The sequence below is a fragment of the Hibiscus syriacus genome, unplaced genomic scaffold (genome assembly GCF_006381635.1).
Source record: "Hibiscus syriacus cultivar Baekdansim isolate YM2019G1 unplaced genomic scaffold, ASM638163v2 tig00109908_pilon, whole genome shotgun sequence".
NCBI lineage: Eukaryota > Viridiplantae > Streptophyta > Magnoliopsida > Malvales > Malvaceae > Hibiscus > Hibiscus syriacus.
Window position 1 is genome coordinate 322,192 of NW_024062525.1, and position 25,640 is coordinate 347,831.

The 25,640-nt window shown below is 36.4% G+C and overlaps 3 protein-coding genes across 4 annotated transcripts; 2 read left to right on the forward strand and 1 right to left on the reverse strand.

Annotated features, from left to right (window-relative positions):
• The first annotated feature begins 1,147 nt into the window (after positions 1-1,147).
• Positions 1,148-3,715, forward strand: LOC120210111 (pentatricopeptide repeat-containing protein At5g50390, chloroplastic-like). The gene has a single exon (XM_039208918.1). The coding sequence runs from the start codon at positions 1,392-1,394 to the stop codon at positions 3,501-3,503; it is 2,112 nt and encodes a 703-aa protein (XP_039064849.1). The 5' UTR covers positions 1,148-1,391; the 3' UTR covers positions 3,504-3,715.
• A 2,546-nt stretch (positions 3,716-6,261) lies between these two features.
• Positions 6,262-8,749, forward strand: LOC120210112 (exocyst complex component EXO70B1-like). Its single transcript, XM_039208919.1, has one exon. The coding sequence runs from the start codon at positions 6,563-6,565 to the stop codon at positions 8,516-8,518; it is 1,956 nt and encodes a 651-aa protein (XP_039064850.1). The 5' UTR covers positions 6,262-6,562; the 3' UTR covers positions 8,519-8,749.
• A 3,299-nt stretch (positions 8,750-12,048) lies between these two features.
• On the reverse strand, positions 12,049-13,923 carry LOC120210114 (SNF1-related protein kinase regulatory subunit gamma-1-like). Of its 2 annotated transcripts, XM_039208921.1 has the most exons (4): positions 13,668-13,922; positions 13,381-13,623; positions 12,782-12,961; positions 12,049-12,692 (listed from the first exon to the last, which is right to left on the reverse strand). In XM_039208921.1, the coding sequence occupies exons 2-4, from the start codon at positions 13,568-13,570 to the stop codon at positions 12,688-12,690; spliced, it is 375 nt and encodes a 124-aa protein (XP_039064852.1). In that variant the 5' UTR covers positions 13,571-13,623; positions 13,668-13,922; the 3' UTR covers positions 12,049-12,687. The 2 variants fall into 2 exon arrangements, with proteins under 2 accessions (XP_039064852.1, XP_039064851.1); XM_039208920.1 differs by having other exon boundaries at positions 12,049-12,961; positions 13,668-13,923.
• Between the last annotated feature and the right edge of the window lie 11,717 nt (positions 13,924-25,640).

Sequence of the window (25,640 nt, forward strand, 5' to 3'; positions counted from 1 at the left end):
ACTTATATAAAAAATTTAAAATGACAACATATAGGTTTAGTGCAGGTTTAAGGACAACATAAAAAGTAGTAGTTTATTCTTAAAACTTAAATTAGCAACACTGTGAAGTTAGTATTTGTCTTTATTTTTTGGTTAAAATAATGCAATTCATTCAAGTTTCAATTTGCAGAATAAAAGAATTTTCTGAAACTTAAATTCGCAACGCGAAAATGAAAAATCGCAACGCGATTTTAGTTTCGCGTTACGATTTTCATTTTCGCGTTATGATTTTCGTGTTGCAAATTTGGTGTTGCGATTTAGGGTTTCTTCAACAAAAAGACAAAACAAAGACAAATACTAACTTCACAGGGTTAAAGACTAAACAGTTTAGCAATATTGGCAGCAACCGAATGAATTTAGCAATCTCAGTGAAATGGTTAATCTAATAATAATACAAAAATTTCAAAATAAAAATAAAATATTAAAAAAATAAACCCTCGGTGGTTGATTTTCCATTTCTGACCGTGAATGGTTGTGAGGGTTGATCTGAGAGATGGAAATAGACGGATTTTGTCGGAAATGAGGACGGATTTCGTCGGAGATGGGGACGGATGTCGCCGTAGAGAGTGAGAGATGGAGATGAGACTGAGTTGTGCTTTAGGGTTTTAGGTTAGAGATGATTTGCGATAATATTGTTTACATTTGTGTTGCGAAATTAATATTGTGTTTCGCGTAAAAACATTTGACTTTCGCGTTGCGAATTTGACTATTGCGTTACGAATTTGACTATCGCGTTGCGAATTTGACTTCTATGTTGTGAATTTGACTATCGCGTTGTGAATTTTGAAAATCGCAACGCGAATTTGACTATCTCGTTGCGAAATTGGAAATTGGGTTGCGAAATTGGAATTTGCGTTGTGAATTTGAGATCGCGTTGCGAATTTGTTGGTCATTTTGACAAATCAAAAAAAAATTGGTTAAATTCGTATATTATAAGACATTTTTTGTCACTGAGATTATTTTCTTTTATTTATTTTATAAAATTTTAGAGTCAAGGCACGATCGGATTAATGATGAAAAAAACATTTTCTGGAATCGATCAGATCCGACTAAAACGCAATGTCGTTTTTGGTATTTATTATTATTATTTTCTTTTCCCTCTTCCAAATCTGGCAAAGGTTGTTGGAAAGTAGTCGGCAAATGCTGAATTTAACAATAAACTAATGGCGGATCTCTCGATGCTGAGAGTTGTTCCAAACCCGATTGTTTTTTGATTTCTTTCTTTCTTTATAAGAACATGGAACCAACTCAACCGAACAATTATCTCCCTTTTAGCCACAAGAAAGCTTCATCTCCGAAGTTTTAATCTTTCCAAAAGGTATAACTTCTTTATTTATATTCAAGTTTCAAGCATGGAAGTCTCACTTGTTCATTACCAATCCATTTCATTCGATCAAATATATAATAGTTGTCGCTTCCCTTCATCAATCCACAAGGTTTTCACAACAAACCCTTTCTTTTCCGGCTATTGTTTTCGATCCGGTAGGAGAAAATGGGGCAACTCATTTGATACAATTAAGTGTTTTTCTCTCGAGCAAGGGCTGCAGCCGCGACGGCCCAAGCCAAAACCTTCTAGGAATACTAACCCTGAGTTTAAAGAAACGGAAGAGACTCGGATTAAAAGACCCAGTGTTGGGCTTTGTAGTCAGATAGAGAAATTGGCTTTGTGTAATAGGTATAGGGAAGCACTTGAATTGTTTGAGATTTTGGAACTTGAAGGTGGTTTTGATGTAGGTTCTAGCACATATGATGCATTAGTGAGTGCTTGTATTGGGTTGGGATCCGTTCGAGCAGTGAAGAGGGTGTTTAATTACATGGTGAGTAATGGGTTTGAGCCAGATCAGTATATGAGCAACAGGATGTTGCTTATGCATGTAAAATGTGGGATGATGATCAACGCACGTAATATGTTTGATGAAATGCCGGAGAAGAATTTGGTTTCGTGGAATACCATCATTGCTGGGCTGGTCGATATTGGGGATTACTTGGAGGCATTTAGATTGTTTCTACTTATGTGGGAGGAGTTCTCTGACTGTGGATCTCGAACTTTCGCAACAATGATCCGGGCATCCGCAGGGTTGGAACTCATTTCAGTAGGAAAGCAGCTACATTCGTGTGCGGTGAAGATAGGTGTAGGTGAAGATATCTTTGTGTCCTGTGCCCTGATTGATATGTATAGTAAGTGTGGCAGCATTGAAGATGCTCAATGGGTTTTCGATGACATGCCAGAGAAGACTACGGTGGGATGGAATTCGATTATCGCAGGTTATGCTCTTCATGGTTATAGTGAGGAAGCGCTGAGTATGTTTTATGAGATGCGAGAATATGGTGTTAAAATGGATCATTTCACGTTTTCGATGATTATCAGAATTTGTTCGAGGTTAGCTTCGGTTGAATATGCTAAGCAAGCTCACGCAGGTCTGATTCGTTATGGTTTTGGGTCAGATATAGTGGCTAGCACTGCCCTTGTGGACTTCTATAGCAAATGGGGGAGAATAGAAGATGCTAAACACGTTTTTGACAGGATGCCATGCAAGAATACAATATCTTGGAATGCTGTCATTGCTGGATATGGTAATCATGGTCGGGGAGCTGAGGCTGTGGAATTGTTTGAGCAAATGCTTGGAGAAAAAATGAGACCTAACCATGTTACTTTTCTTGCTGTGTTATCTGCTTGTAGCTACTCGAGATTATCTGAACGCGGTTGGGAAATTTTTCAGTCCATGAGTAGAGATCACAAGATCAAGCCCCGTGCAATGCATTATGCATGCATGATCGAATTATTAGGTCAAGAGGGACTTCTAGACGAGGCCTTTGCATTGATAAGAGCTGCACCCTTCAAGCCTACGGCAAATATGTGGGCTGCACTGTTAACTGCTAGTCGTGTCAATGGGAATTTGGAGCTAGGGAAATTCGCAGCTGAGAAATTGTATGGGATGGAACCTGAAAAGCTTAGTAATTATGTTGTTCTTATGAATATCTACAACCAATCGGGCAGGTTAAAGGAAGCAGCCGCTGTTTTGCAGACTTTGAGAAGAAAGGGGTTACGGATGCTTCCTGTCTGCAGTTGGATTGAAGTTAATAAACGATCACATGTTTTTCTCTCCGGAGACAAATCCCATGACCAGACAGATGAGATTTACCGGAAAGTTGATAGCTTGGTTCACCAAATTTCGAAGTTTGGTTATGTTCCGAAGGAGAAGACATTGCTTCCGGATGTCGATGAACAGGAACAGCGTGTATTATTGTACCACAGTGAGAAATTAGCAGTAGCTTTTGGTCTGTTAAATACCATGAATAGATCATCACCTATGCAAATCGTGCAGAGCCATCGAATATGCAACGACTGCCACAATGCTATTAAGTTGATAGCTCTGGTTAGTCGACGGGAAATCGTTGTGAGGGATGCTAGTAGATTTCACCATTTCAAACATGGGAGCTGTTCCTGTGGTGATTATTGGTGATGATAAAACTTATCATCCAAGGGTCTAGAATTTTTTCACTTTGATATTTTGTTGTTGTATGACAGTTAGTTTATTATTTCCCCATCACCCATTTTCCTTCCTTTATTACTAATACTGTAATTCCACATCCAAGAGTTGTAATTTTCAAGTTCATTAATTGAAAATCAAATCTTTTTGTGCAAGAAACTCATAATACCTACAAGTTCAAGCTGTTGCATCATTCTTCATTTCACTTTTCAGTTTGTGTATTCCGATGACAGATAAGCGAATTCAGAGGCATCTTTATTGTCATTCTCATCGATATTTCATCTTTTATGTTGAATGAGGCAGCTCTTGAAGATAGGACTCGAGTCAACATCGTCTATGCTGGAAGAAGTTAGATATTTACCCACTCGTGCTTTGCGGACGATCTTGTGGTTTTCACAAGAGGATCAAAGGATTCAATCATAGTCAACCAAGGTTGAATCATCGGATTCGGATCCGAATATTCATGGAGGAGTTGCAGGAGATCCAATAAAGTTACTAGTTTCAAGCTTTGGATAACTTCTGGAAGAAAAATACAGAGAATACAGAGGGATTATTTTGACACTGCAAATAAGGATGTCTGGCTCTTCAAAATTTCATTATTTAGCCTTTCTTGGGGACCATCATGGCATAGATGGAACTCATAACATCATGACACAAAATAAAGACTACTATGCCATATCGAAAAAATGAACTCATAAATTAATCGGATATATGAAGTGAGATTTAAGATTTATTATTTAACTATCGATATTTAATTTATTGATTAATTAATATAAATTAAATATTACAAAAAATATATATTATGAAACGATCTGTTCATCTCGGATTGAATTTATTTCAGAGATCAAACATCAATTTCAGAAATTAGGCAGAGTTGTTAGTTTGGTTCAAAACGGAAACGATTTTAGGACAATTGCATTACGCCAGCAAGACAAGTCAATGAGGGCCCCAAGTGGCCAAAAGTTTAATCCAAGACCAAAAGGATGACGAAATTCCATCCGCCAATCAATCTTAGGGTAGACTACTTTTTGGGTCACTCAACTTTATTTTTATTTTTATTTTGATAATCGTACTTTAAAATTTTCAAATTTACCATGAAACTTTAAATTTCATATTGTGTCGCTTCCATTAAGTGTCCAACGCCGTTTAAATTTTTTTCAAATAAAATTATGACCATGAAACTTTTATTTTAAACGATGGAGAAGTCAAGAAGAGGGAGAAAATAATATATATATCGATTTTAATATGACCAAACGATGGAAATATCCTATCAAGCCAAGACAACATTATAATTTTGATTTGAGTTTTATCGATTTCAAGAAACATCAAATTCAGAAAAAAAAATAGAGAAAAATCATTTTAATATTAATTATGTTACAAAACATGGTCGAACGAAAATGAAAAAAAGGTATCATCTATGAGAAGAAGAAGACATAAATATTATGTCAGCTTCATAAATAAAACTACCAAAATAAAAAGTTTTGTTATTGAGTCAAAAAATTTAATGTTTTTAAAGAGGGTGACCAAAACAAAAATACAATAAAAATTGAATGACAAAATATATAGTTTTGTTTTAATTTTATATAAATCTCATTGAGTTTTCAAGGCAGGTGGTGGAACCGATACTTTTGGGGAATATTTGTTAGGATCAGGGATGACACTCGGATGGTGGATTTTTAGTCGTCCGATATAATTTAAAAATTGAAAATCTCTATTTGACTTTAATTTGTTTTGATATTTGATGTTGTTTTGTCCATTTTAAAATCTATTCTAGAATTAAAATTTACTTTCGGAAAATAATGTAAATTTACTTTTTATTTTTAAATTGAAAAATAATTAACCTGACACGTGTTGCATTTATAAATTAACCTACGCTTGAAAATATTTATGATTTTTACATTATTTTCTTTCTCGATGTGATCGATAATTATACCTATTTTTTCCCGCAAATTTATTTGTGAACTTAGCAATGTTGATGAATTTGTTGGGCAAACTTTCAAGCTTAGGACAATTGAACAGGAGATAAAAAAATTTGAATCCTTCATGAATATTATTTTTTATATGCTTCCCTCTTTAAAGATTCAATTTCTCTTTTCCCATGTCCGTTGCTTTGAGCTTGAGAGCATGCATAACAAGTTTATCAATCTCCTAAATTCACAAATATGAGCCATCCAACTTACTCATGACTTATAGGTATGTTTAAAACTGTTTGTAATTATTATATAAATGTTACTTAATTTTTGATTTATGTTCAGTTAAGTCATCTGAACATTAGTTCTTTAGCTTTAACATTTTGTAACATCAAAACATTGCATTTTAGACCTTTGTATTTATAAATTTAATATAATAATTTGATTCGTTTGTCTCCTTTGGACATTATTCCTTTTCAATATCATTCGTTAACTGTTGTTTTTAGCACAACTGACACTAAAACATTCTTCTTTTCACTCATTTTTATTATTCTTTGTTTGATTTTTATTGAAATTACATTAAAATAGATAAATCCAAACCAAAGTCTTAGTTTTTTTAGGTATGATATATAATCATCAATGTGAAATCATAATTTTATAGTTGATGAATCAAAATAGAAACATGCTAAAAGTTGGTTGACTAATCAGACAGTTTATCCTAAAATAAATATCCTAATTGTCTTGCCGTAAAAAATTCCTTCATTACGGAAACCCTTGTGCTTTGTCTTCTTACACAGTATCTAATTTTTATTCTAATGTATTCTCGGGCAAAGCGCCCATAAAAACATCATCCGACGTTTCGTTGCTTTCTCTTTCAGCATCGTATTTCCTTTCCCTAACCGGCCGGCGAAACCCAGTTCCAATTTTCCGGCCAAACCTTCAATTCCCCTTGTCTCAGTAACCCAAAATCCTCGTTCAACCTCAAACCCTGAAAACGGTTGCTTTCACGTCATTTCAACTCTAAATCGCGCCTCCACAATCCCCAGATCGTTACTTCTTAGAAAAAAGGCTAAAAAAAGGAACTGGAGATTTGGTTTGAGTCAAGGGTCGAAAGCATCGACTATGGCGACGACCACGACGAACCTTGGAGCGGGCAACGAGGACCGGGTCATGGCCACGGCTCAGCATATCTTGAAGAGTCTCAACACTCCAAAAGAGGTTCGTGAAGACATGATGTTGATTTTCTCGAGTTTCGATAACCGCTTGTCTAACATCACGGATTTAATCAACGAAAACGCTGATACCATCGGCGGCCGCTTTGACGCTGCCGAGAAAGTGATTCTCCGGTGGGATTCTTCCTCTTCTTCCTCCAACGCTGAGGCTTCTCGTCACTCTCTCCCTTGGGAAGACTCTCCCGATGAAGCCGCCGAGTACCTCTCGGCTGTCGATGAAATCCTTCAGTTGGTTGTTGATATGTCGATTCGGTCTGATAATAAAATCATGGACAGGGCTGAGACGGCTATTCAGATGGCTATGTCGAGGCTGGAAGACGAGTTTCGGCTTATTTTGATTATGAACACCGTCCCGCTTGATTCAGAGAGGCTTTACGGTTCCATCAGGAGGGTTTCGCTTTCGTTCGCGGCGAATGAAGGTGAAATTGGTGAAGAATTTGAGAGTTTCGGAGAAGTTGATAGCGAAAGAGGGTGCTTTCACGACCGCGGACTGAGTTTCGGTGATGAATTATGTGTGGATTTGATAAACCCTGATGCTGTTGTGGAATTGAAAGAGATTGCTGAGCGGATGATCAATGCCGGGTATGAAAAAGAGTGTGTTCAAGCTTGTAGCAACGTTAGGCGTGATGCTTTGGATGAGTGTTTAGTGATTATCGGAGTTGAGAAATTAAGTATTGAGGAAGTTCAGAAGATCGAATGGAAAGCTTTGGATGAAAAGATGAAGAAATGGGTTCAGGCAGTTAAGATTACTGTTAGGGTTCTTTTGAAGGGGGAAAAGAGGCTTTGTGATCAGATTTTCGGCGGGTCGAATTCGATTAAAGAGATTTGTTTTAATGAGACTGCAAGAGGGTGTGTAATGCAGTTGTTGAATTTTGGGGAAGCAGTGGCTATTGGGAAAAGATCATCTGAGAAGCTCTTTAGGATCCTGGATATGTATGATGTGTTAGCAGATGCATTGCTTGAGTTCGAGATGATGTTCACAGACGAGTATATGTGCACTGAGGCAAAGGGAGTGTTGGCTGGATTAGGGGATGCGGTAAAAGGAACATTTTTGGAGTTTGAGAATGCTGTGAAGAACGAGGCTTCGAAGAAACCTATGCAAAATGGGGAGATTCATCCACTTATTCGTTATGTGATGAATTATGTGAAACTGCTTGTGGATTATAGTGAGACTTTGAATTTGTTATTGGAGAGTGACGAGGATGAAGCAAACGGACTGCAGAGTGAGGATGGTGAGCTAGAGACAATTACTCCTTTTGCGAAACGGTTGCTGTTGTTGATATCCTCTTTGGAATCCAATCTCGAGGAGAAGTCAAAACTGTATGAGGATGGTGCATTACATTGTATCTTTTTAATGAATAATAATCTGTATATAGTGCAAAAGGTGAAGGATTCTGAGTTAAGAAAGCTTTTGGGAGACAATTGGGTTCGTAAGCGGCGAGGCTCGATACGCCAATATGCTACAAGTTATCTGAGGGCTTGTTGGACCAAAGCTTTATATTGTTTGAAAGATGAAGGAATCGGTGGTAGCTCGAATAGTGCCTCCAAGGTAGCCTTGAAGGAAAGATTTAAGAGCTTCAATGCCTGTTTCGAAGATATATATAGGATTCAGACGGGTTGGAAGGTTCCAGATCCTCAACTTCGTGAAGAGCTTCGAATTTCTATATCAGAGAAAGTACTTCCAGCTTATCGCTCCTTCGTGGGAAGGTTCGGGAGTCAGCTAGAGAGTGGAAGGTATGCTGGAAAATACATCAAGTATACATCCGATGACTTGGAAAACTATCTATTGGATTTGTTTGAAGGAACACCTCTTGTTCTTCACCATATGAGAAGAAAGAGTTCATAGGGTACTGGACTCTCGTTACAGGTATGCCCTTTCCGCTCATCAAGGACTAATCGAAGCGAGAGTGTTACCGATATTATCTATTCGATGACTTTTCTCATTTTTTTTTCTTTTTTATCTGTATGATGTTTTAAACACAGGTTTTGTGAAAGCTACTTGTCACCCCATTATATACTGTATCTTGTACATGTTTATAGTTTATAGTTTCTATATATGTGGATTTTATTGTGGTTCATATATTTTACTTTTCGAATCACCATTAGCATTGCAATATTGTTACTTCTCCATTTTGTCATGCCCCATAGACCCGTTAGTATCTTTGAAAATATTGTTCACAATATTTGTCAGCGCCTGAACTTCCGTCTGCTGAAACAAAATTCTCCTTCTGTAATCTTAATATAAGGACTAATGGCAATGTTTATGTGTTTAGGATTGAAACCAGTAAATATATTGTGTTGCTAATACCTTCAGGTAAGGTTCTACGCAATACTTTCGTACAACATGATGAATAACCAGTTATGTCTATCTTAAAGGAATGGCTACATCTCTTGCACTTTTATTTCTTTATTTGTTATAATGTGTTGCCGTAAAAGCTTAATTCAGATTTTATCCATGTTATATGCACAAGTGTTATGAGGGTAGGACCAATATGCTGTCTGTGGATTGTGAACTTTCCGGTCCCGTCTTGCAGATGTTTTATCCGTTTTTCTACATAGAAGTGTTAGTATAAGGTATGGCATGACTGCTTAAGAGTCTCTTTCAAGTGTTTAGGGTGTTTCTATAATAGAATTAATACATCAATGGCAGGGCACTTTGAATAGGGCATAGGTATAGGAATGCAGAAACTTCCCTTCATGTAGGGTATAGGATGTGAAGCGCTACCGTTTATAAACTCTAGGACCTCCCTTTTTATTTCCGATGTGGGATTCATGTCCCCACCTTTTCAAGGCGTGACAATTGCCTGAAGCGAAAGAACAATCCGAGAAAAAGCAGAAAACACCAAGGTGACAGCAAACGGGGCCACCCTGTTTCGAAGCAACAAGGAACGTAAATAAACCAACATGTGTGTTTTCAGACATGATTTTGTTATTATAACAAATGAACATGCAATGTCTATGGTTTACGACAAGAACTCAACTTAGGTTTGAAGATTTTGCCGCATAAATTGATGATTTCATTAGGCAAGTCATTGGCCTATTCATGTATAGAAATTGCAGGGTCCATTTGAAACCTGATACATCAGTTATGAAAGAACCCTTGGGTGGTCCATTGAAGATAAACTGAAATTTTGGGTGGTATTGGCTTCCTGTCCACCTCTCTCATTGCTGGTTGAAGATCATTTCTTTGTTCGTGTTTTGTTGCCCCGACGGGGGTGAAATTTTTTCGATTTGAGTTAAATTTATAAAATTACAACACGAAAATTTTTTTTATTTTTTTTCCGAATTGAGTCATACTTCTAATCAAATAAGCGTCTCCAATTATGCAGCACGAAGAATGCCGTGGTTGGGTGACAGTGAGGAAAATTGTTGGCAACGAAAAATGTTGCTAAAAAAATGGTTGCAGTTGGGTTTCAAGTTGGCTTATTGGTAGAACCTAATTGCTGAGGTTGTTTCCTAAATCCTTAAACTAATATATGCTTATACTTTTGAGGTTAAAGGGTAAAAACTGTCCAAATTTGACCTTTACAAATTGTTTGGGCTCCCGGATAGAGATGCACATAGCCGGATTTAAATTTGATCCGGATCGGATAAAAACTGATCCGGTTTTTTCACTAAGCTAAAAAATCGGTTTATAAAAAAATCAGTTCGGATCATAACCGGTTTGGAGGGCCGGATGATGTAACCGGTGTAACCGGTTTCGGTTTGAAAAAAACCGGTTTTTTTTTAAAAACCGGTTTTTAATCCGGTAAAAAATCCGATCATCCAATTTTTTAAACCTCATACCGGATTTTTAAACCTCAGACCGGATTTTAATCCGGTAAAAAATCCGGTCATCCAATTTTTCCCAAACCGGTTATACTATCCGGTTTTAAAATATCCGATCCAGTTTAAAAAAAACCGATTTTTCCCGAATCCGATTTCGAATATTTTTTACACAAAATTAAATATTCGAATTTTTTGTACACCTCTACTCCCAGACCTACTTTGGAGTTCTCTTCATTTTATTTCATGCATGGGAATGTCCAGCCTCCAATTAAGTACGATTGTATGGTTAAATTGATTTTTTTTTATTAATTGAGTTTTTGAGTCTTATTTATTTTATTTTTTTGAATTAATTCAAATAAAATAAAGTTTAGATTGAAATTTTTCGAATTAAATTTAAAATATTTATTAAGTTACATATAAGTGTCGAGTGTATTGACAAGGGACATTGCACTCCAAGAATAGGATGTAAATTAAAATCATAGAAATAATAATATTATTTAAAGGGACATATATAAATAAAAAATATTTATTGTAATAGAATCCTATCCCATATATATAAATACTATAATCTCAAATAAATTTGTTTTAAATAAGGTGTTCGGTTATACTTAGCTTAAAATAATCATCGACGATTTTAAATTTTAAACACAATAATTTTGATATTGATAATTCCGTATATTTTTAAGAGTCAAATTACAAAATTTTAAAAATTATATCTTTTCCCCTCCTTAAATTACAAACTCAGATTAGTAGTTTAATTTGAGATCTCTTCGTTTTATAAATGAAATTAATTTTATAAATATGTTTTTAATTTCTCACGCATTATCATTGTAAATAATTATTTTGATATTTTATCCTCTTTTTCAACCCTCTTTTCAATTCAAAAAGAGGTTGTGCTTTATTTTTAAAGGCGTTAATTTATTATTGATCTTTGAAAATAAAATGTTTTCATAATAAGAATTATGAATATTTTTTATTATGAGATCATTTTTCGTATCGATATTTTCTACGCATATGTATTTTGTATAACATGGATTTTTTTATCCAAATTTTATCCCTTTTAAGTTGTCGAGTAAAATAATGTCTTCGTGAGATAAATCTGTGTATGATAATAATTTGCTTCCAATGTGTATCTCTTATGTTTCTTAAGGTAAACTTTCTCGGAGACAAAGAAATGTATCTTCCAGAACTGAATTTGCTTTATATGAACTTATAATGAGTGAGGATCGATGGCCTTTATTAACTTTAGTATGCGACAGTGAAGACAGTTCAAATATCTATTTTAGAACCGAATCATACATATATGTAATTTTGAAATGTTTGAGTAATATTAGAGAAATTATTATATATAGATAGAATGTATATTCATTCCAAGAAGATGGCTCCTCTTATTAGATTGCAAGTTGCAACACAAAACATCAAATCCAGTTATTGAAAACACCATAAATTTACAGAACTCGGAACCTGTCAAGAACAAGAGGCTCGTCTATCTTACAATCTGCTGCATATCCAATTACTCTCCCAAAACACAGGATAATGGAAAAACAAAAAATCACAATAAAAGATGGGAGTTTCATCATTCATATGAAATCTATGTACGAGTGTTGGTTGTTACTCTTTCACACCCTGCTGTTTTCAGGTAAAGGCAACACGCCGTCGAAGAAATCACCAAAGTAGCCGCGTGGCTTGTGTACCAGCCTCGAGATGATGTCCCCAAGTGTGATCGCTCCTTCCAAGTTCCCATCATCATCCACGACGTACACCCTTTGGATCTTCTCCGAGTCGCGTCTGGATCAACTCTTTTACCGTTTCATCTCTCTTGCAAGTTATCATTGTTGGTAATGTTCAATCTCACATAGTATTAGAAATACTATTGAAAATGGGTATTTATGTTTTGGATTTCCCATTTTCTCCGCCGCCGCCGTTCGTCTTGTCTTACGTCTGCGCGGATACTATCATTTTAGAGAAAATTCTTGAGGACGATTTTAAATCTCAACTCACTCTCGTTTTCTTACTTCCCCAACTTTCGAACCAGTGAAGTCCAGTACATTCTGCTAGCATGTGAATAACAACTTAGAAAGCAGTAACAACATGGTCAGAAAGGTGTTCGATTTCTGCAATGCAAGGAACGGTGCCCAGCGGAACGACCCGAGATATCACGAACCTGTATGCTCTCACAAGTTAAAGCATAAGCACAACTAAGAAACTGAAAAAATTCAAGATGACTGGCTTCTAGGTGAAGATGGTTCAGACTGTAGAAGAAAAACTCAAACATTGTTAGTTTCCCAAATGAAAGGCTTATAGAGAAAAAGAGTTCATCATATGCGGTTCTGTTTTCGACCTGTTGCAAAATCTATACAGCAATTCCTGCAAACTCTACAATGCCAATGTATCTGTCCATCCATGTTGCAACTTGCATCTTCCGGTGCATCGACATCAACAACGGGTGCGCTAAGGATCTTGTTTTGTGCTAGTATTTGAACAGCCTCGGACTGACTCGCATCCGATTTGATCTCAATCCCTGGAAACACAAACATTACAAAGATTATATCATCATACATATATCACAGTCACACTGACAGTCATTATACTAAAAAGGAAACAACTGATGCAACTGACTGGCACCCCAAGAAAGAACTAGACCTAACAATCCATGTAAGCATGTCTTGCCTCATGTTTTCCCCTATGTCAGCCGTGTAATATAAACACAACAAATTTTTTTAAAGATTTTCAGGTGTAAGAACTCCTAAGCACGAATATAATAACAGTGAATGATAAATCAACCAAATTCATCATCTTTTTACTTCAAATCCACTCGCCAAGAAAAAGAAAAGAAATCCCAAAATCCTTGATCAATCAAAGCAATCAAAACATGATCTGAAACAAAGAGTGAATGATCAAAAGGATCCGTACAAAACAAGTAAAAAAAATAACAATTACATTGAGGAGCAATAGGGAAAGCAGAAACAGGGATGCTTTCAAAGCAAGCGTTGAGTTTGTCATTAGGACTATGCTCTGGTTCCTGAACATACCATAGATCTTCAACTTGCATCCCGAGCTTTGCTTTGGGGCTCCTTGGACTATCTTGTATGCTACTTTGTCTCCCTAGTTTAACACTAGCCATAGCCATATCTATGATAAAAGCTTGAAAAGAAACTTCACTCACTCACACACACACACACACACTATTGCAGCGGTCCTTTTTTTCTTTATAACGTAACTCGAAGTTCAACAAAGCTGACAACTTTAACTTACCTGGATCGTTATCCAGTTGTGACATAAGAAAACATGGGACGAAGAGGGTTGGTTTTAACAACAATTCCAAAGGGTACCATCATTCAACACCATCCGATCATACCATTAAGTTCGGGTATGTGAGAAGACTGTCAGGACACGTGTACGGCGATTGATGTAGGGATAACTCAATGACAAAAAGGTAGTTTAGTCAAAGCTCAAAGCTTTGATTTTTATACGGAGAGGTACTGGGGGCTAATGCTTATCCTGGTTTGTGGGGCTTTTAATTTGAAGGAAAAACAAAAGTGGTATGTATTCTTATCCTGTTTTTAACCGGCAACCACACTAATGTGATCCATGAGTGATTCTTCGAGCACTGGTTTTCTTTCTTGCTTTTGAGTGTCGACAAAACGTTGCTGATTCTCCAATGTGTACGCTTTCTGGGATGGCCCAATCCCATCATTAATTCCCACGTGCTGCAATGCAACTCTGCAACTTGTACATTTCTTTTAGTTTCTTATTCATCAGATACAAGTCTCTGAAGGACACACTAGAATCATTTCTGGCATTTGTTGGGTTAACGATTTAAAAAAATTTCTCCACCAAAATTATGTCATTATAATTATCTCAATAATCAGCAACCACCTCATTATAATATTAATAATTTAACGATTCAATGATATACTTAAAATAAAAAATAAAATTTAATATGGTAAAATACACCATTCTACACTGAACTTTACTATTTATCCTATTTTACTCATTTTACTTTTACTTTTTTAATTTATTTTTTGATTTTTTGAATTACTCTTATTTTTATCACTTTGAATTATTTTATTATTATTTTTATACGACGTGACATTTTTATTATATAAAATAAAAACAGAAGGTGGGTGGTGTCACCGTTGATTGCTGTAGACGATGATCGTTCGATATCAATTTCATGTGTCGATTCGTCTCGACCCCTTAGTCCGAATTTGGTGGTTGTTTCACCAGAAAATATCCCAAAACCCATGAGTCTCAACTAAAACATTTCGACTTCCTCACTTTTGATCTCGATTCGTGGATTTCAAAATAAGTTCCGGCAAAATGGAGGGCGAATTCGGACTCAGAGTGTTGAGACTAAACTACCCATGAAATTTAAACTACCCATGAAATTTGGGACCGAACGACCAACATCTACAATGGTCGACGGTGGTCGATGGTGACATCCGATCACCTTCTGTTTTTATTTCGAGTGATCAAAACATAAACAACTCAAAAGCTCAGTGAGTAAATTAAAAAAATTAAAAAATACAATGGGTAAAATAGTATAGTTCAACAAAGAACAGTGTTGTTTATCTTAATAACAACCCTAATAACAATCGAGTAAATTGAACATAAGTAGTGTAAATGACATAATTCTTAAAATCCAATGTATCAGATATAGTTTATAAAAAAACTTAATGATATATTAAACTTTTAATATTTATTTTACAATAATAATAATAATAATAATAATAATAATAATAAGAGAAAATCGCCTCAGTGACCAAAAATGCCTTATAATATACGATTTTAACCAACTTTTTCCGGATTTGCCAAAATGACCAACAAAATCGCAATGCGATCGCTAATTCGCAACGCGATCTCCATTATCGCAAATTCGCGTTGCGATAGTTGGAAATCGCGTTGCGATGGTCTACCGTGTCGTTGCGATTTTCCCAATTCGCAATGCGAATAAGTAAATAACAACGCGAATTGGGAAAATCGCAATGCGATACTGACTATCGCAATGCGATACTTACTATCGCAATGCGATAATACAAAATCGCAACGAAATACTGACTTTTGCAACGCGATTTACATAGCGCCATTCGTATTAACGCGTATTTTTTTTTAAATTCCAAACACGAATTTTTTCTTAATAAATCGGAAACTGAACCGTCCACAGTAATCGTAACTCATAACCTCAAACCCAAAATCACAACACTCAGTCACATCTCCATCTCTCACTCTCTACGGCGAAATCCATCCCCATCTCCGAAGATTTCCGTCCCCATCGCCGGCGAAATCCCTCACAACCATTCACAGTCAAAAATCCCTCACAATCATTCAGAAATGGAAAATCAACCTCCGAGGGTTAGTTTTGTTTTATTTTTATTTTGAAATTTTTGCATTATTTTAGGTTTTTCATATTGAGATTGATGATAAGTTTACTGGTAATTTCAATAATAGATTAACCATTTCACTTAGATTTCTTATTAAATTCATTCGATTGCTGCCAATACTGCTAAAATGTTTAGCCTGTGAAGTTAGTATTTGTCTTTGTTTTGTCTTTTGGTTGAAGTAATGCAGAAGAAGAATAGTTTCGAGAATGAAAATCGCAACGCGGAAATAACTATCGCAATGCGAAATAAAAATCGCAACGCGAAACCAAAATCGCATTGCGATTTTCATTTCGCGTTGCGATTCTCTCGTTGCGATTTTCATTTCGCGTTGCGATTCTCTCGTTGCGATAGTCATTTCGCGTTGCGATTCTCTCGTTGCGATAGTCATTTCCGCGTTGCGATTCTCATTATCTCGTTGCGATTTTCATTTCAACCAAAAGACAAAACAGTGTTGCAAATTTTAGTTTCAAGAATAAACTACTATTTATGTTTATTGTTTTTGGTATATCTTGACAGTGTAGTTTTTGGTATATCTAACTTGGTATGTTTATTGTTTTTGTAAAAAAAAAATTCGGCTTCATTGACATTAAGGAATAAAGTTAGCCTAGTCACTACAATTGCTTCGAAGCTTTCACCTGCACAAAGAAAATTGTTTGAGGAAACCTGCTTCGGGCCATGGCTGAGAGTACAGCATCCGGGTGGAGATGCTAATTTGACCCATTTGTGGCTTCAGACCATGACTAGAGATCTACCCGACAGTATACAACGTGGTGGGGAAGAGATATGGTTTCATTTTCCACCGGCGTATACTTATTTTGGGCGGAAGAAGTTCTGCTTAATCACTGGTCTACGATTCGGACACGATGATGTAGGCCGGTACACTCGTCATATCACCCGCCCATCATGGTTATCCAGGGTTTTTCCTGATGAGTCAATAGAGAAGCCGAACTTACACGTCGACGACATGAAGAAATTGTTTAATAAGAAAGATGGTTTTACTCGGATGAATGACGTCAATGTTGTCCGAGTATGCCTTCTACTACTTTTGTATGCCGACTTTTTAGGCAGAGAGGCCAGACAACCTATTCCTCAGGAGCTAATATTATTGGTAGAGGACCTAAATGCATGGAATCTATTTTCGTGGGGTTCGTATTTATGGAAAGCTACATGGACTAAGTTGTCGTCTGCCTTTGATGACCGTAAAAGTTTGCGGGGCGATGGGTCGAAATACACTTTGTCAGGCTTTGTTTGGGCCTTTAAGGTAAGAATTTCTATATAATGTTTTCAAAATTATAATTAATTATTTAACAATTACTAATGTTTGTTATTATATTGTTTGTAGATTTGGATATTCGAGGCCTTTCCCGCCATGAAGACATATGCAATAAAAACTTCAAATGATATTCCCAGGGCTATTTCCTGGAAGAGGAAACGTCTGTTAGATTGAGAAGACTTAATACCATATGCGACAATAAATAATGTAAGTTAATACAAATACTATCATATATAAACAAGTTATTAATAGTAGACGTTTAACTTTGTTTGAGTTTTTATATTTTTAGGAGGCCAACATTCCATTAATTAGACTGACACCCACGGAGGCTGAGCTTGCCACTGATTGGTGGCAAGCTAGTCAGCGTTTTCTTGATGGCACGAATGATGAGCAGCCTCCACTTCCTCCACTTCGAGAGCCATCACCTGATCGACCCGACTATACACCTCTACAACGAGAGCCATCACCTATCCCGTCACATCATCGAGCCTCTTCTCCACCATCACCTCATGATAGGCGACCGGAAAAGATGCCACGACTTCTATCTCCCTGTTCTCCACCTCCACGGGATGAGTCAAGGGAGTTACGTGATGAGGTCAATGCCTTGCGTGAGGAGATCGGTACTCTACTCGATAACGATGGTGCATGGCGTGTGGAGGTGTCTACTTTACGTGGTGAGGTTGCCGCTCTACGTGAGATGGTAGTATCGTTGCAGAATGAGGTTCATACTCTACGCAACGAGGTAAGTTTAAGATTTTCCATATTTAACTTGATGATAAATTTACTCGTAATTTCACTTAAATTAACCATTTCACTTAGATTGCTTAGTAAATTTATTCGGTTGCTGCCACTACTGCTAAACTGTTTATTAACACTGTGAAGTTAGTATTTGTCTTTTTGTTTTGTCTTTTGGTTGAAAGTTTGAAATATATTTGTCTTTGTTTTCACTGTTTAAATATCATGTCTGTTTATTTACTGATATTTGTATTTAATTATTTAGCGGACCGATAAGGTGGATGCTTTACGTCGGGTTTTTCTTGCACGACAGAGTTCACGCATCAGACGGCGTGCACGTGCTATTAAGTCTCCGTATACCCCAATAGTGCGAAGACACCGCTAGAAGAAGCCCGACTCGCCTGTCATCCCTCAAGAGTCCACTCCTATCGTTGAAGAGGCCCCTATCATTCCTCGAGAGTCCCCTCCCACCGTTCAAGAGGTCACTGTCATCGTTGAAGAGGTCCCTCCCACCATTCAAGAGCCCGATTCACATGGCGTCATATGTAGGATTCTTGAGAAACCCTCTGACGTCCCGGACATGATGAATTCAAGTTGGCTCTCGTATGAGTTACCGGCCAGTACCATACCGGTATCTGAAGTGGATAGGAAATAACTACCGGACACAATTCTGGATAACACCCTTTGGGCTAAGACCGCAGTTGATTTTTATCTACATGAGCGAAGCCAGTGGTGTTTCACTGACATATGCAAGCTCAATGATGATATCTATTTGTTGCTTGATCGGTCTTGGTGGGGCGTATTATTAGGGGTCGAAGACAATGGCTATTTCGATGGAGGGGTAAGTCTTATATTTTTCTTATATTTTAATTTGATTATTTTTTTGTAAATTTATGTAAGTTACTAATATATGTCTTTTTTTGTAAAACAGCATATCGATGCGTGGGTGTCACGTCTTCTAATAATTAGGAAACTTAAGGAAAATAAAAGAAATACACGATATACAATTATGTCGACGTCTTTTAACGCCGTTCACTTGAAGAATCAACGAGATGAATCATTTGCGTTGGGCAATGGACAAGCTAAACTTTATCCTGCACGGTGGGAGGTCGATAAGGTTAGTGTTTATTTTAGATTGAGTTTAAAGGTATTCATAAATAAGTGCGCAAATGAATGAATTATTACTTATGATTGCAGATGTTTATCCATGTTTTGGAACGTAACCATTGGCTTCTCGTCGAGCTTCAGATCCCATCCCTTAAGGCAATAGTATATGACAGCATGATAAATTACATATCATTGGCTGATTTAAGAGATATTATTAAGGGATGGAGCTCTTATTTGGCTAAATTCTTGGATGCGATAAATTATTGGACTCGTTCTGGAAACAAGAAGCCAAAGAAGTTCAATATTACAATTAGCAGAGACGAGACCGCACCACAACAAACGAAAGGACCCAGAGGGGATTGTGGTCCTCTCGTATGCTTGGCGTTGGACCGTTTGATCACAGGAAGTATAAAGTATCTACCTCCCACCGATATAGATAGAGCTGCAGTAGGCTTGTGGTTTCGACATTATATGGCTAGATCGATATATACGAGACGCTGCCTACCTGCATCCGCGTTATAAAAATGTCCATAAACAATTGGTATGTTTATAGGCTTGTGGTTTGAAAATGTTTGGTTAAGTACCTAGAATTCAATAATTTGCTGTTTGTAGGTTTTAGATGTGTAGAAAGTGTTGTTTGAGCAAATGTTTGGTTTATGCAGGTGTCGTAACCGTTTTTCGCCCGTTGGGTGAAAGACCGATACCGACTCGGAGGTTTTCTCTTTGAAATGATTTTCAAAATGTGAGGAGTCGCCACCAATCATTTAAGGTGCTATTGGAACACCGTAAAAATAGGGTGATTTTAATAAAACATTTTATTTTAATAAAATACCGAGTTTTGGGGTCTGCGAAAAATCCAGAAATCAGGTTCGGGAGTCAGTTACGCGTGGGGAAGGATTAGCACCCCCACAAGCGCCCAAAATTGGTACCTAATTGATTACCCTATATTTAAAATCAGAAATTTTGAATTCGATCTTTATTTAATTTAAAAATTATTAAGGATGCAAAGTTGAAAAGGGTATTGTTTATCGAGACCAATAGCATTCACCCCCGAGCGTAAATGCGGGAGATCAACTATTTTGTCTAATAACCGAACATTACCTCATTTTTAGAAAACATGATGTGGTTTTGAAAAGGATGTCGACTTATTTGGGGAGTTACCAGTAGTCACCCCCTGAGCACGATCGCGAAGGATATACTATTAATTCCTTAATAAGTGAACAGTACCTTAGATTTGTAAAAACAACGCAATCAAACAAAATTTTATTTGTCCTAATTAAACTAAAAGTAAATTAAGGATTTTTATAACTTAAAGTGTCAAATTATGAAAATTAAAGAACCTAGGGGTTCAAATCTAAAATGTAGGTTCTAGTATTAATACTATATATTAAAATGAATTAAATATTTACGTATTACAAAATTTCTTTTGATAAATTTTAAAATGATCGAATATTATCCTTAGTCAATTTATTTTGATTCGAGTTAAGTAATGCTCATGAGAATATTGTACAAATTCTTTCGAATTGAAAAGTACATGAAAATAAGTCTACATGCTCTTGATCAAATAAATTTACATTGCTTTACACGTATTAAATTGGTAAATATAATTAAAGGATATAAACACATTTTGCAAATGATTATTACCTATTATGCAATATACCTATATGGCATACATATATAATATTATTACATATGAATTCATGAGATGCAAAATACGTAAATAAAAAGTGCCGTGGTACCCTATTCTGTCGATTGGTATTCGCGTAACATAGAAAAGTTAACGCTTAACAAAAAAAAATCTTGGCAACATATTAATAAATAAAAAAACTAAAGAGTGGACGTTTGATGTGAATTAAAGAGAACAAATAAACAAAAAATACCATCAGATAGTAAATTATTTAATAGTTGTAGTTGTTTCATACATAAAGTAATGGTTTTCTTGGGCCCTTTGTTCATCATTTCTGGAGTATTTCAAAGAAATAGGATCCACTTTCCTTCTTTTGTCTTGGAGTAGGTGTTGACCAAACATTTAAAAAATTTCTACCGGAAAAGCAGACTAATTTAAACTAAAAATACTAACTTTAAAATAATGGCTAAATTCAAATAAAAGTAAAATTACATCTATAAAATTAAAATAAACTAATGACCTAAATACAAAATAAACATACGTTACAGGGTCTTATGTATGATTTATCCTATTTAAATTAAACTAAAACAATATGTAAAATAACATAAATAGTGCCTGCACATTTGAAATAATCAGAAAATTAAAATAAATAAAGGACTTCTTTAAAAGAATGTAACTAAATTTTGAGAACCTAAGAATAATTTACCTAATAAGTACGGTGACTAAAAGTTAATTTACCCAAAACTTTAATATAAAACCTAATTTATGCCTAAACCTAAGCTAACTTACACACAGGAAATGCCTCACTCCTCTTCACTTTCATTTTCATCCTAAACAGAGAGTTGAAACTCTCTTCTCCTGCCACCATGTTCAACGGACATGGTAATGACCCAAAACCTCTACCAAAGCAAAGCGACCACCACAACCCTCTATGGACAAGGTTCCGTTTCTAACAGACTCTTAAACGTTTTTTAGATAACTCTTTCTAAAGATATTCTACTAAATTGACCCCAAAGATAAATAATTTTCTCATTTTTTAGTTTTTATTTTATTTTATTTTATAATTTGTTTTTTACTCTAGTGATTGTTGATATTTATGGTGATGATTTTTTTACTTGAATGCTTTCGTTATTTTTCTTTGCTGTTTGTTCTTGATGAAGGAAATAAGGAACGATTCTCTCGTTCTAAACCCAAACCGGCCTCTAGTGACACATGCGAGCCCTGGAACTGTAAGTAAAGTTTCTCGACAAAATCTCCACAAATATCAGTGACTTAGACTCCAACAACGACGAGACAAACAAAAGAAAAAAAAACTCTTTTTTCATATTTTCTACTTGCTTAGAAAGAAAAACATTCAAAAATAATACTGAAAATTGAAATAAAGATGGGAAATACCAAAAAGGTTCTTTGCTTTCTATTGATTCCTTGGTTTTTGAAATACAATCTTCAGTGAGACTGCCGTCACGATGACTATTTTTCTGTTTTTTTGAAGAATTGAGTCCCCTGTTACAAAGAATAATTTTCCCTCTCCATTTGCTTTCCCTCGTTCAAATTACCCCTGTTCGAATCCTCTGTTGAAAAACCAACCCTCTGTTGTTGATTCTCTTTTTTCTTCCTCCCTTCACCTCTTCTGTCTTCACCGGATATATAATTGTACGCATGTGGGAGCAGGTTGGATCCAAGATTTTTCCTGATTTTTTGGGTATTATTCTAATATTTAGTGGATTTTAGTGGAGTTATTTGGTCTGGTTTTTTTATGTTTTGGGTGGTATTTGCCGTAAGGAATGATGATGGTTACTTTGGTGATCTACAATGTGCTCAGCGTCGTGCTGCAGTGGCTTCGGGTATGAACCTATCACCGGGTCGGGTTACTGGGCCGTTCGGGTCTTCTTGTATTGCTGTTAGATCGGGTCTAATCCAGCTTACTATGGGTCGGTTCTTGGAGTCTCGGGCTGGAACTTGGGTTGAAACCTTGTAGTGGACTGTTGTGTTTTATTTTGTAATTTGGGCTGCACATTAAGCCTGCCAATATGTAAAATAATAATAATAATAATAATACATAATAATAATAAGAACGAGATGAAAAATCGGGTGTCGACAGTTGCCCCTCTTTGTCCATTCTTATGTTAAAAAGAATAGGGCAAAGATGAAGAGACAATGCATTTTTCATCCATTTAACTTCAATATTTGAGATATGATGAGGAATCTGTTCCGCTGTCACTCAGGGAACATCAGATGGGGATGTTGATCCATTCCACTGTTCTTCAGGGAAGATTGAATCAGGGTAGACTTGTTCCGCTGTCACAGGGAATACAAACCTTGGAAAAAGAGATATGTTCCGCTTCTTCTGAAGGGAATATCAAATCATGGAAAAAGAGACCTGTTCCACTTACTCTGAAGGGAATGTCAGATCTGGTAGACTTGTTCCACTTACTCTGAAGGGAATATCAAATCTTGGAGAAGAGAGACCTGTTCCGCTTACTCTGAAGGAAATATCAGATCTTGGAGAAGATAGATTTGTTCCACTTACTCTGAAGGGAATATCAAATCTTTGAGAAGAGAGACCTGTTCCGCTCTGAAGAATATCAGATCTGGCAGACTTGTTCCACTTACTCTAAAGGGAATATCAAATCTTGGAGAAGAGAGACCTGTTCCACTTACTCTGAAGGGAATATCAGATCTGGGGGAGTTGATCCATTAAATCGGATCGAACCTAAAAATTAAACATTAACCTTTGTTAATATGTGTTTGAGGATTCGAAAACATCATACCTGAAAATCTTGGGAAGATAATTTTTGGAAGAAATTTCTCTTGCGGAAGCTTGTATTGCCACGACCAAACATGGAAATTCTAATTGGTTATTTCTTTGTTGGGTCTTTACATCTTTGCCATTTCTTTTAGGAGAATCTGCAAGCACTCATTATTATGCATTTTAGTCATGATCATGTTTATGCCTAAAATGTGTGCAATGATGCAATTATTTTGAGGGTATTTTCTTTTCAAACGAGAATTTTCTTTTGTTAATGGCCTTGTACTTCAGACTGATTTGGGCACGAAAAATCAACAGCAGTTTATCTCAATCGAAAACCCTGATTGGGCACTCTTTGGTTGAGCCTGACTCTGATTCTCTTTACTCTTTGAACCCATCTGCTTCTCATGACCCACTATTTAATTAGTGACAAACCTCTTGGGTTATCCTCAATTGTAAGCAATAAAGGCTTTAACTTCTAGCTAACAATAAGCTTATGCTATGGCTTCAGAATATCTGTATTTCCAAAACTTTTTGTACAATAATGCTCTCATGTTTCCCGAGCTAATCTATAGTTTTTATTTTTAATCAGGATGCTTACAATGCGGTTAAAAACATCTTTTATTTATAATAAAGAGTTTTTTTGAGTGAATACATGACAAACTTTAAAAGGAATAATCAAAAGAAAATACAGTAGGCGTCATCAAAACATCAAATATGAATGCTTTTGAACTGGCACGCCGTAAGAGGACCCGAGTGTAGCTTCTGTCAAGGAGATCTTGAGGATTATGGTAATGCGTAAGGGTGTGAAGTTCCCCAATACTGCCAATTCCCGACTGTTGAATGCCATAAGCCAGTGTTTGAATCTCATTTACTTTCTGGTTACCCAACTAATTCAGCTCCACCATGCACGAATTCTGAATTTACACAATTCTCAAGCCGCCCTTTACGGGTTTTAAACCTGAGACCTTTTCTGGTTACAAGACGCCTTTACGGGTTTTTCTCTTGAACCCTCCTTTTATTTTTTCTTTTCTTTTTTTCATTTTTCATTTTTTTTCTCAAGCGAAATACTTTGACTACATCAGCATTCACAGGGTTAGGTAACTCTGGTCCATCCATCTCGGTGAGGATCAAAGCTCCTCCAGAAAAGGCCTCTTTACGACATAAGGTCCTTCCCATTTGGCATCCATTTTCCTCGAAAGTCTTTCTGAATTGACAAATCTTTTTTAGCACCAAGTCTCCTTCTTGAAACTCTCGTGGACGAACCTTTTTATTATGTGCCCTTATCTACGTTTCTGGTCATTTGCGTTTCTGGTACATTTGCCCATAACAGATAGCTTTTAATCTTTTTTCCTCAATCAGGTTCAACTGATCATACCTAGATTGCACCATTCTGCTTCATCTAACTTAACCCTGACAGCACTCGTAGTGACGGAATCTCGACCTCAATGGGTAACACAGCCTCCATGCCATAAACTAAAGAAACGGAGTTGCCCCAGTGGACGTCCTTACTGAAGTTCGATAAGCAAACAGAGCGAATGGTAGCTTCTCATGCCAGTCTATAAGTCTCAGTCATTTTCTGTATGAGCCTCTTGATGTTCTTATTAGCTGCCTCTACCGCTCCATTCATCTTTGGGCGATAAGTGGGGAATTATGTTTAATCTGGAACTGTTTACATACTGACTCCATCATCTTATTGTTTAAATTCAAGGCATTATCGGTGATGATCCTTTCTGGTAGCCATACCGACAAATAATTTCTCTCTTCAGGAACTTGCAAACTTTTGACTGAGTGACATTTGCATAGGAGGCCGCTTCTACCCACTTAGTGAAGTAGTCTATTGCCACGAATATAAAACGATGGCCATAGAAGCTTTGGGAAAATTTGCCCAAGACATCCATGCCCACATAGAGAATGGCCATGGAGCAGTCATTACGTGCAATGGATGAGGAGGGGTGTGGAGCTTATCTCCATAAATCTGGCATTTGTGACATTTTCTGGAGAAATTGATACAATCAGTTTCCAGGGTTGACCAATAATATCCAAAATTCATTATTTGTTTAGCCATTGCATGTCATTAGCATGAGTACCACATACTCCTTCATGCACTTCTTCAATAATCGTTCTGGCTTCTTTGGCATCCACATCGCAACAAGACCTGATCATGACTCTTCTTGTACAAGATCACCATCAAGCATACCCTACCGCCATTCTTCGAATAGTCTTTTGTCATTCTCAGTGGCAGCTTAGGGTAGCTTTGATTTTTAATATATTGCAGGATATCATAATACCAGGGATTTCCATCCTCTTCTCTTCATGCTATAG